The sequence below is a fragment of the Papilio xuthus genome, unplaced genomic scaffold (genome assembly GCF_000836235.2).
Source record: "Papilio xuthus unplaced genomic scaffold, Pxut_1.1 DF825946.1, whole genome shotgun sequence".
In the NCBI taxonomy this organism is placed as follows: domain Eukaryota; kingdom Metazoa; phylum Arthropoda; class Insecta; order Lepidoptera; family Papilionidae; genus Papilio; species Papilio xuthus.
The window spans coordinates 14484215-14497799 of NW_013532703.1; the positions used below are offsets into that span (position 1 = coordinate 14484215).

Consider the following 13585-nt stretch of genomic DNA (forward strand, 5'->3'; position numbering starts at 1 on the left):
AAATTAAATAACTTAGATTTTATGATTATTTTCCTCTCTATCTTGCTCGAGTGTAAAAGACCTTTGATTTAAAATCGATTTTTGAAGGGTGAATGGATTTATGTATGTCGCTGAAATTTGGCATAGATGTAGAACAAAGTCTGGAAAAACACATAGTATACTAATTAAGTTTTTTTTAATACTGCGCGGACGGAGTCGCGAGCGACAGCTTGAATTCCGTATTGTAAGGCAATAATTACTAAGAATTATTTACCTAAAAGTAGTCATGGAATTATTCTAATAAACTTCTATAGAACATCTCGTGTTGAAAAACTTCATGTAACCAATTGTTAACTGACCGATTTATGCATGTACTGAACAGGTGTTACTTGTCAACTCTCCATTGTGAAATGGTGTACACAGACTTGCTTTACGATTTTGATTCTTAATGACCGGTGATAAAGTGTAGTTGGGATTTACTGCATGTAAATTAGAACCGTCATGTTGCTCCGGCTTGTACAATGAATATGTCACGTGTGGTAATGTTCAGTTACATAAATGGATCAGCCATAGCACATGTCTACGGAAATAACAAATAGCATTTAAAATGTAACATACTTGTTAAGAATTGGTAATAACTAATCGTAAATATTGAAATAGAAATTAGTTTTTGAATAATTTGGTTCGAATATTTAGTTTAATATTTGTTTAGTATGAATGTAATTATCGGTATGTTTGTTCCTATCGTTAATGACAACTGCAAAGTTTGAAATATAAACCTTTAAAGGATATTTTAATAATGCTAGAAAAGTTTGGTGGTATAAAAAACCTAAGAAAAATATTAGTAAAAAATATGTATACGTTGTAATGGAACTTTTATTTTGGATTACTAATGTATATTGTTGTTACTGTTTAGATGTATGGATGTTTGTTGTAGGTATCTTCGGAGCGGCTCAATGGATCTCGCTGAAATTTGGCATATATGTAAATGATAGTTTGGAAGATCACATGGGCTATTAATTACGCAGACGGTGTCGCGGGCGACAGCTAGTTTAACATATTAGATCACATTTCAAATACTCAGTTGACTATTTCTACATGTTCCATCATCGTTCTCTATGGTAATTATTCAATGTTTCTTCGTTTCTACTCTTGTTTGTTGCTTGAGTTAACTGATGTTGATTGATACTTATCAGGAAATGACGCTCCGCCAGCTTTCGAAACCTTTCATTAATATATCATCCCATTCAATCTATTTCGGGCCAACGATCAACTTGCGTACCGATGGTAGTGATGCGTGAACTCTTGGCTTTTGTACCAACAATATTACTATAATTATTACTAGCTTCCGAAAATATTTCAAATACAAGAAATAAGTACTATAGTAATTTTATAATATTTTTAGAGTCATATTAAATTTATTTAACATAAATTGTTAGGAAGAAAATCCAACACTATCCTTACTAAAATGTCGACGTTTATGTCCCCTCACTAATGATTCTGACACTGGACTTTGTAACGAAAGCACGATATTCGCGACAAGTGATTCTAACTAATACTGTCTAAAAATATTTAATATAGCAGTTACCCGCGCATTTATCCACGCGGAATTTAAATTGATTTCTAGTATAAATATTGCCTACGGGTATTGTAGCTTCTCATTAGTGTAAGAATTTTTCAAATCGGTTCATTAGTTTCGGAGCCGATTCAATGCATATAAACAATCAATAAAATCTTTCCTGTTTATATAATAATATTAGTTTAGATTACTATTAAACAAGACCTAGTAACTGTTTTCCTTGGCACTCTGTCACGATTCCGCCTATAGCTCAGAAAAAACGAGAATTTAAATGAAGCATAGACTCGACCATATTGCATTCTGTAGCGGAGTTAGCGTTAAGCAAAAAGAACCTAATATAAATGGTGTGAAGATTGATTTTTCACTAATATATAGCAAGGAATTGCAAAGTCGCAGGACCAGACAGGTGAGTAAAATAGAAAGTTGTTCGCTTCCTGGTCGGCCGCTCGCCTCGCCGTCTCCAGGTCACTAATGTACTCAGTTTAGATTTTGATAAGCAAGGACATTTATGATTAAATTTAAAACAATGAAGCCCAGCACGTTGCGGTCCTAATGCGGACCCAACAGATAGTGACAGGACACTCCAACTCTTAGTATTTTAAAGTACCTAAGTTTTCTATTTTTTTAAGCTCCCACACACATTCATTACAGTTTCAACTGAACAGTCAAGCTGTACAGTTAAAACTGACGTTTGTAAACAAACATCAGTTAAACTGTACAGTTTTCAGTTTTAGCTGCAAATGTCAGTTTTAACTGTAAAATTGAACTGTTCAGTTAAAACTGAACAAGTGTAGCGAGGTTTAGGTTTATCCGATGTATTCCCATAGCATGCTATCTGCACAGATCTGTATTCATGAACAAATAATTTCATCTTACTTTAACAATACTTTACTTTTCTATCCGATTAATTTCATTATACAATGATAAATAGTTATTGAAACTAATTCGATTACTTAAGCACAACCCTGTGTATATTTAGTGAAAACAAAAAAGTTGCATTGCGCAACGATTTTGTACCTACGAACGTAATGCTGCGGCATTGCAAAGGTTAGGTAACGTTAAGTAACATGAAGATGTGCCCAAAGGTGAAACAAGGGAATTAAAGTCAATACATAGCTACAGGCTGTTACAATTTGTCATAGGTAATTATTTAGTTTTAATATTTTTCTTTACCAAAAAAGAACAAGTTATGAATAAAAATATCTTGAAAACACTACTTTCTCAAGTTAATAAAAGTTGCATTTTTACGCTACAGGATGAAAGGAAAAGTCGAAATTTTAAATGTACTTTCTCTTGCGATACACTAAAAAGTGAAAACTGATAATATGAACGCAGCGGGCGAATAATGACTAAGTACAACAACGGTCTTTGACCCATCCTGTACAACTAAATATTCTTTTAGTTCCTTGTTATATAATGCCATGATAATTTGTCAATCGTGATCGAAAGTCTAAATGTATACTAGATAGCTCGGCCACGAAGCGTTTGTGTAACAAATATTACTAATGATATTTGCTTATTTACAGTTTTCTTTTTAAATTTTAATCTTGATTTTATAGTAGCTCAATTATTAGTATTATTATTTGTATAAATAAAACAACAAGAAGAAATTAAAGCTTAAAATAAATAGCGACATTCTATTATTATAAGCACAATTCTTAAATGAATATCACTTTATTATAATTTTAGAACGGTTCTATGAAGGTCATCAAGTTTACATATATAACGTGAAGTACATAATATAATGCATATGTAAAGACGTAATTAAAATTAAGGCATATACGAAATTATCGAAAAGTAAATCATAATATCAGGGCACATAAAAATTAAACTTAAAAATCATTTGGACCCAGATCCGAGTAATTCACCATGACTTGTGATGTTGGATGTGTTGTATTTGATGAAAAAGAAAATAAATGCAACTGACAAGGGTTAAAATAAATCAACACATAAAATTTACTAAAAAAGATTGACAAATAAAAATCATTTTAAATTTAATATCGACAAGTCACTCAGTCCACATAAAAAATAACACAAAATTAACTGGACTAAACTTCTTAAATCCTTTGTCGGAATAAAAAAACATGCAAAAAATATTTCATATTACAAGGGCTACTTAAGTGTAATTTCATTGCATTTTAATGGGATAATTAATGAACAGTCGTATACTCTAACCGGAAGGAGGGTGGCGTCTACAAGGACGTGGAACATCTGTTCCCTGGTTATAAAGGCCACGATAAATAATCCAAGGTCTTTTATCTACCAACTGTTAAAGAGTGCATATTTTAAGTTTAATTATGTCGGATGTTTATAAAACAAACCAAAGGAAATAATTTAATGAGCTTAACAGAAAACAGTAAAAAAGGACCAAAATCTTACTAATATTATAAATGCGAATCGTTAGATGGATGGATGGATGTTTGTTTGAAGATATCTCCGGAACTGCACCACAGATCTCGATGAAAAATGGCATAAATCTATAACATAATCTGGAAGAATACATAGGCTACTTTTTTATTGTCGGAGCTGCGGGCGACAGCTAATTCTACAATACATTTTCATCAATTGGTACTCATCGCTTTCATTAACATTTCAGTATTTATTCATTCTTCTTAATAGAACGTCATTTGATCTAATGTCTATTACGGCCTTCGTCATTAGAAACGACCTTTACAAACATGCAATTATGTTACACACAACTAAATACCAACTTGAGCAGGAGTGACAACTACATATTCTTTCGTAAACTCAAGCATACACAGCTAAGCAAGTTGCATTACGTAATATGATTCTGCCAACTTTTAAAATGTCAACTATTGACCTGCGACATAGGATCGCCACCTGTGTTCATATTAGTTAAAGAAACATCAAAGCAATTTATACCTTATCAAAGTAAGTTAAGAGCCATTTTTCTGTGATTTATAAATTTCTAACTATTATAATGAGGTTGAATGGATAGAATTGTAATCTGTACTTATATTTGCTTAATGCGTCAAGTACAAAGTAACTTATTATCTTTAATAATATTCTATTGAAGTTTAAATAATACTGCCGGTACCCTTTACCCTTTAATACAGTATAACTTATTGCATGACACCAAATTAAATACTGTGACAATTTGTTTTCTATTTAAATATCCCTGGATTTCTGAAAACAAAATGTATATGTACGTTTAAAACATATTTTTATCTCTTTTTTGTCAAAGGTAATGACAGGGATGACGATATGTTTTATACAGAGATTTTAGTTTTAAAAACCAACGGCATGTTATGTTGCAATAGAGCTTACTAAAATCCTTTACAGGACGATCTATTTTTGGGAAGCTTTTTTCCTGTTAATGAAATTAATTTAAGTAATTTTTGTTTCGATGCTTATTGGGTTTTTTCATTAATATAAAATATAATACCGCTAGTCGCGGTGCTGTGTTGCAAGTTTCACGACACTTGTGCTCCGTCGTCACTTGATATCCTTGACAAAAGCGAAGAATTTTCGAATGTATAATGCAATATATTATTTATTACAAACATATGTATAAATATATGAATACCTTTGATTTAATCTTTAAGAATCTCTGTTTATAAAATGTGTTTTATTTCGTACTAGCTGTGACCCGTGACTCCATCCACGCATAAAAACAAACTTAATTAGAATCCTATGTGTTCTTTCAGACTATTCTTCGCTTATGACAAATTTGATAGAGATCCAAAAAGCCGTTTTGGATATACCCTCTAATAACATCCATCCATTTAAACATTCGCAATTATAATATTAGTAAGAAGTGAGATAGATATTTACTTTTCGATTAAATTTATTAAAAAAAGGCCCGTTAATTAAGTAGAAGGTAAAATTTAACGATCGACCTTCACTTGTATAAAAAACGCTTTTCTGCCACCAAAGTTTCACTTTTAACACGTATCAAGTACATTTTACGCGGTCGCGTGTTACGATTCAATTATGTTAACAATTATCCCAAACCGGATTACATTTAAATATAGTTGAATGAATTGATATATGAAGATATTGATATTGAGAATACAAGATGTCTGGAAATGTAGAACAAAAGATCATAAAATTATTTGAATAAAATATGATGAAATTACAAATTTTAGTGCGACTTATAGAGTTCACTGTAATACTTAAGATTTAGTCTCGTACTCAGAGTCAATGATTACTAAGTCTGCAAGATAAAAGACATCTTAAATCATTTAACGAGTGTGGTAGTAGCACTAATTTCTATTAGAAATAATTTAAAACATACTCTAAAATACGAGTTCTCTAATGACACTTGTATTATAGTAATCAAGCTAGAAATTTATTTTGAGGTATAATATCTAAATGTAGTTATTTAGGTGCAGTAGTTGTATAAAAACTCGCATATTTTTGTCACTTTGCCGCAGACAGGTGGCGTTGGTTGCGACACGTATGGTGCAACATTCGGTGCGAGTGGTCACCAGCTCGTATTAAGGACACGGTTGTATAATTTCGCGTCTTACGTCGCCAGACAAACTTCATAATAATTTCGATAAGTTTTTGTGGTTGATTTAGCTTAGATATAAGAGCCAAAGTATCCAAAACAAGTAAGTTAAAAAAACAAAGAAATAATTGGAAGAATAAATGTCTAAAAAAACTAAATTTGGTGTTATTTTTTCTAGTTCTAAACCATCCAAGTTTGATATTTTAAAAGTCTTAGCTAATTGATTGGGATTTAATGTGACGTAAGAGTTTACTTGTTTATAAAATAAACAATGTGAAGGATACAGCTGCACTTATTTAAAAAAAATCGTAAAAGAAACAAACTACATTTAATAAACAAAGTAAGTTAAATATACTAACTTATTATAGATTGACCTTGCATGTAATTATCAGCATGCGACCTTACACATTAGCAATTTAAAAACAAATTAGAAATGTTGTCAAAACTGATTTATGCTCGCACCTCTTTTGATACGCTCTTCTAATGCGAAAACTCACGATTGATCTTTGAACTTTTATTAAAAATATCAAGGCTTTATTTTTAACTTAATTAGAAAATAATTATTTATTTATAGCGAAAGCAAATTTAAGCACATAGTCGAATGAATCATTTTTTCGATAGTAATACATAATGAATAAAAATTAAAATTAAAAAAAAAATCATATACAAGTACAAAATATTTCCCAAAATACCTAACACAAACACAATTATTTTTTAAAAATAATATAGTGTAAAATATCTATTAGCTTCACGGTAAAACGGTTGCCAAATTGGATTCAATTATTAAAAGTGAAATTACTAAATATCTGCCAATCCCTTTAGTAAGAACACGCGTGAAGTGCAAAAATAAATCACAGTAATAAAGGTATGCTTGAAGCAAAACTCGCCGATCGTATTATAAATGATGCTTCTTGATTTGAAAAGATTACTCGTGAAAAATAATTTTAAATGAAGGTGACCTGCGCTGGATTCAATCTGGCTAAAGCCGTCCCTTGGACAGCCATTGTCACTTAGGATCAACGCCCCCAATGATTTATTATACCGATTTTTTCACTTATGTTTTGAAATTCGGTCATTATTAATTCTAAAGAAACAGACGCAAAAAATCTATACACTTTGGGAATGCAATCGATGTGAATGCTAAGACAAAATTAAAATTTAAAGTCATTAAAATTAGATTTATTCGCTATTTTATTTGCTAATTAATAAAATGTACTAAGCCAATATTTTAAAACACTTACAGCTTCTCAAATAAAGTTTACAAAATTATTAATTCCTTTTTTTTAATATTAGCAGATTTTTTTGTAAATTTACTAATATTTCTTTTACCATTCCAACTAAGCTCTAGGCTCATACTAGGATATGGTTTACGACAAAAGTCGAATGGCGGGATTCGAACTCCCAATCTCGTGATCGGAAATCCGCACCCTTAACCATTAGGCTATTGAAGCTTTTAAATTTAAATTGAATTCATAATTATAACATAAGAATTCTGATATTATTCCAAAGTTGTGGTCAAACATTAAATTGTCTAGATGAAATATTTTCCGGACAATTTGCGGTGCGGTAACACGACCATTGTTATTCCTCGGTCACAATCGAGATCAAATGGTCAGATATTAATTGCCTTCAACCCAATACAATGAAAACTTCGAATGTTCTGTAAGTTTAATGATTTGTAGACTCTCACTAAGGTACTATGAGTTATCCTTAGTGTAGATTTATAACACTAAACGAGTTGCAATCAACAAAAAAGGCGCAGTTAGTATTGGAATTTTAGTTGCATTTGTTTTTCTTTATTAATTGAGCTTCCTTGATTACGTTTCTTACTAATATTTTAAATATGAATTTTTAGATGGATGGATGAATGGATGTTTGTTTGAAGGTATCTCCAGAAAGACTAAACGGACCTATATAGCCTCGGATTGCCTGGAAGAACACATAGGCTGCAAAGTAAGTTTTCTTATAGTTCCGCGTGAACAGAGTCGCAGTCGACAGCTAGTAAAATAATCATTTCAATTAGGTCATGGGTAAAATATAACAAATTTATAGATTAACATGTTGGTGGGACTGTCCAACTCACAGCTTAGTTTTCAATAGAAATCAAGTTAACGATGTATGTTGCCAATATTAAATACAGTGTTGGTCAGGTCAACTGCACTTTATCGTATATTCCCACGTCGTTAATGTGGTCGGAAACTGTTACAAAAACGTAGCAGTAGACAAAGGCAACTAAAACTTACGGACTATAACTGTGTGACACTAATGTCGATTGAATTATACTAGAGAACTAGCTTTGTCTCTTGTTTTCAAGTGTCGTAGTAAAATTTTGTAATACTACAGTTATTTTCCAATGACGAAACACTTATATTAAATATCATGTTACTATACTTTTAAATAAAAGAATAACAGGGACAACTATATTATACTTATTTTGGAAGTAAAAACACGCAGTAAGATTAGTTATTTCAAACGCTACGTTTGTCCGTTGACGGAAAGTTACAAAGCGTTTATAATATAACCTCTATTAAAATGTTAATCTACGTTTTAAATTTAAAAACGAATTTTGCAATATATTTTAATTAGTTGATTGACGGCATTTGAAGTTCACCTTAGCTCCTCTTTGAACTAATTTAAATTCTTTATGTATAAAGATTTATTATCTTAAATTTTAAAAAATTTATTTTAGTTATTCTGATTTAATAAACAAATTTAATTATCAAGCAAAAGGAAAAACAATTAATATACTTACTGAATGTCTAAGATAATATCTTAGATATTCAGTAAGTATATTAATTAATTAATAATAAACAAATTAATTATTTAATAAACAAATTTAATTATCAAGCAAAAGGAAAAACAATTAATATACTTACTGAATGTCTAAGATAATATCTTAGATATTCAATATAAAAATTTGTTTCCGATTTAATTTTTAATAATATAATAATCTACTAAATTATGTTCTTGACAACACGTCATATTATTATATTGTGACCAATTGCAGGAATCAGATATCATGTAACTATTAGATAATTTTTTAATTATCGGTATTGTCTTTGATAGCATGACATAACTGGGGAGTGGTTTCTCCTATACGTTGTAATTTGTTTGTATCTATTACGGTATGATTGTGAACTCAGGCGTGAACATTGCTAACGGCGGCGCTGGCGGCTCGACGACCTCGTGATTGATGTGTAGAAAGTTTCCAAGTGATTGGGCGTTACATGCAGCTATTACTACTTCATTGGCTTGTTGTTGCTTCGATTAGTTCGATACGCTTATAGCCTTGACAGCTAGGGTTTTGTTTATTTTCCTTTTAGCTCGTGTCATTAATTGTGATCCAGAAAGCTTGGGGAATATTGAATCTTATCTGTTCGTTGACGAAATTATGTTTTGATTATTTTTGTTATATACAACGTTATCCTTATTCAACTATATGTTATCTTTTACGTTTTATGTATCTACTTAATCTAAATAATTAAAATCACATATAAAACCGTTCAAATCTATATAACTAGTAGTATTAATTAAGCAGATAATTCCGCTTTGAAAGTAAATGTTGATACTATGAAGTGTTAATAAAAATACATTTTACCTTATACAGTTTGTCCTTTTGATACCACACATCTTCCTCTTCCTCTACTTGGGTAGCGAAAGCCTGTGTAAGGTCGTCGCGGGAGCGCGATAAGATTCGACGTCGTGACACCATCTCCCCACCCGTCGCCGCGTCAAACGGGCCCAGACTGGAACAAAAATAAACAGTTCAATTTGCGCACAATAAAACCAATTTACTATAAGACATTCTAGGAAAGTGTACGAATTGAATGATAACTCGTTCAAAAAATCGGTTTTGCCGTTTGGGCTACAGAATGTCCCAAAGAAATGGTGCAACGTCGATTCGAAACATCAGCCTAATTCTAAATCAGATTGCTTATATTAAATCGTTTATTATTTTTACAAGTTGTTGTTGGCTAAAAGAAGTAACAATAGCTTTTGGCAAGTAAGAAGGAAGAATAATATACGTCGCTCGTCGTTGCGTGATAGGATTCAGTGACATTTTATAATGATGAATTCATTAGAAACGTATTCTAGATCATTTTGAATTGTCATATTATGTAAATCTACTTCCGTGTATTTTAAATATCAAAGTTAACATTCAAGATTTATTCGTGCCATAATTTTAATCAGTTTCATCAAATTTATTGACAGCATTCTACAAATTATGCTTTTATATACAGATGTTATTATTTAGATAAGATGATTCTTGTTCTTGAAACCCCAGAAAAACGTGTAAAGATCCTAAAAATTAAACAATCCTATATTATATTATACAATTAACCTATATTAACATACTGCGATACATATAATGTCAACAAAAAAGTAAAAAAAGACCGCAAAATACCTATACAAATCATTAGGAACGTAAAAATCTGTGTAACCATTAAGACAACGGAGGAGTGGGTTGCGTCTTTTATATCAAAGGCAACAAAGCGATAGTTAGCACCGCTTCCTTCCGAGACTTAACAATGTGTGGCATTGGATTCGGCATTGGGGATCGTGGTCCGTATCTAACAATCGCCTCCGACGTCCTCCCATTCATCTGATACATTACGTCGTTTGTTTACGTCTCAGATGCCCGCTGCTCTAACGTCAATTAGGCATTTGCAGACGTAGCAACATTAGTTGCAACAAATGTTATACTTTTAATAGATTATAAGTTGCCTATTATAATATTAGCACGGTTTATATTTGCTGCAATTTTATGACAATTCGCATGGAGCATGCTGAAGAAAAATATGGTGTTTTAACCTGCACATAACTGCGAAGAAGTTTCAAAGATATGTGTGAAGACAACCAAACTGCACCAGGCCAACATGGTTGACTATGGCCTAGTCACCCATAAATTAGGGCTCCGAGCCCCTTAGTTGGGAGGTATAATGAGCTGATGATGATAATGCATGGAGTATGTAATGAACTGGACTGGTCAGACGACGGAAAATAAATTTCTTTACATACAGATACACAATGACAATTATTGCAATAATAATGAATATCTTAACCAACGATCGTAGTAAGTGAAAGCAGTTGCCTATCGTCAGAATTCGCAACTGAAGTCGATACGCATGCTCAGATTAATGGACATAAATGCTGTTGTCTATTGAGGCAACAGTTGCAGTATTCCAAAGCGCCTTATTGCAAAGCGAGTTGTCGAAGAAGGTGTTATGTTGATAACATCTTTCGCGCATTTGCTTGTATCTGCTTGTTTTCTAACGCTTGCCTTAGTAGCCCGTATTGTACTGTCACTGGTCTATTCAGGGCGTTTATTATAGGATTTCAGGAAGTAGATCGTTCTTTGATATATTCGATTTATTTTAGTAGCTTCGCGGTCTCTGTGAATCCAGAAGTCCAATTAGTATGTTTTTAGTCCTATTTCTAGAGTTATTTCCACTTTTAACTAAGTCATAATTAGATAATATAACCATCAAGAGAAAATTTACAGATAATTTTCTGTAATGATTGTTTGGTAAAAGTAAAATGATAAACCATGATATTTTTTATTCAATGACATATAATAAAAGCAATTACTCTTTCGTGACTAAAATAGTATTACAGATACAAAGGTAGGTACAAGGCTCTTGGATAGTAACATACGTTGGTATTTAAAATTATTATTTATGGATGACATTTCCTTTTAAATAAATAATTTACAGATATTTCTTATAATTAATCATACAAGATTTACAGACGGATGTGATTAAAGTAATTTTAATAAAGCCTTTGGAGAGAAAAAACAATTAATTAATATTGGACAATCGACCTTTTGACTTTCACTGTTAATTTTATTACAAACTAGCTGTCGCCCGCTACTCCGTCCGCGTGGATATAAAGAACTTAATTAGTGTAGCCCACCCATCCATCCTTCCTCATCACATGCATCTAAACATTCGCATTTATAATATTAGTAAGTTAAATAAAAATGGGGCTCTTCAAGGCATAAATTGGAAAAAAAAAATGAATAAATAGTATACTATGTCCGATTCCTGGCTCTAAGCTACCACCTCATCAATTTTCAGCCATATCGGTAAAGCCGTTCTTGAGTTATAGTGTAACTAACACAACTTTATATGTATTTACTAGTTAATTTCGATTCAACTTTCGATATAATATGAGACATTTTTTTATGAGATGTTTACTTATCAATTTTCCGTCACTACTTACGCTTAAAAATGAGATTATAAACGCAATTTTTTTACGGCACTACTCGTATAAGGAAAAATATGCTGGATGTCGTGTTTACAAACTATTCTTTGTTTAAAAAAACATTCAAACGAATGCGTGCTTCACTACGCGTGCATTTGTTGAAAATGAATTACAAACGCGAGTTTTCCAGATTATAATGAGAAATATACACTAAGGGACTCCCTTTGTGATCAATTAACTAATGATGCAGTTCATACTATATTCATTCAAGTCAAACATTCATAAAAAGATATCCTCTTTGACGTTTGAAAGTAATAAGACATTATAAGCCGCATTACAGAGTAGCGTCGGTGGGCAATGGGCCATAACATTGTGACGCAGCGGTTTGTTCTAAAAATAGAGCAAAGAACGGACACCGCGCACGTGTACCTACTTATTAACTTACTCTTTGATTACCTCGTAGTTATAGGACGGCCTCTCGGATGCCGTAAATGTAAATTCCAAAGCGAACGAATCGAGAAAGCTATGTTTTAATAGTTTAGTATGCATGTAGAAGGAAGTAATGGTTTTTTTACTTTTTTGATAATTTTAGTTAATAGTAAAATGAATGTGCATTAAAAGGAAGTACAAGTACCAGCAAATTGGGATGACAGTCATTTTCCATTCATGTATCTGTTGTGATAGTTAATAAAAATTTTCTTTCTACGTTATCAATCTTACTTCTTCAATTTCATATTTATCTATATACTATTTGTCACACGGGACTCTGTCCACGCGGAATCAAAAAAAATAATAGGCCATATGTTCCTCCAGACTGTGTTCTACATCTATGCCAAATTTCAGCGAGATCCATACAGCCGTTCTGGCGATTCCTTCTAACAAACATTCATCCATCCAAATATTCGTATTTATGATATTAGTAAGATTGTTATACGTCCAATTTTGGTATAAACGTTTAATACCATTATCACAATTATGCGATTCTATTTGTGTAATTAATAAACATATTTCATTTATCGAATTAAATTTAAATAAAAATGTAATATACGTATGCAATTAATCTTTAAATTGATAGCTCGCAATTGCATTATATCATCGTGGTGGCGGGTCTTTGGCCGCGGTACAGTTATGCTAAGATGACGTCACAGGCGAGGGACCTGTTTACAAGGAACTCGCGACGCTGACCTATATCGACAGGTGGCGCGTGAGGACTTAACTGTGTATCAATATCGAGAAGATTAAAGTCGTAGGGATGTCATTTATAAAAGACATTTCAAAAAGAGCATATTTTTTTTTAATTAAATTTATTAATGAATGATTTCAATAACTACTGATTACACTTAGAGTAA

General features: G+C 31.8%; 1 protein-coding gene across 4 annotated transcripts in view; it reads right to left on the minus strand.

Moving 5' to 3' along the window:
* The window catches only part of exp (expansion), a 107682-nt gene that overhangs the window by 47611 nt on the left and 46486 nt on the right, over positions 1–13585 (minus strand). For all 4 annotated transcript variants that reach the window (XR_001228209.1, XM_013321278.1, XM_013321276.1 and 1 more), the window contains exon 2: positions 9631–9778. Coding sequence is in view for 3 of the 4 variants with exons in the window: in XM_013321278.1 (XP_013176732.1) it covers positions 9631–9778 (148 nt within the window). In the remaining variant the exon portion in view is untranslated. The remainder of the gene's footprint in view (positions 1–9630; positions 9779–13585) is intronic.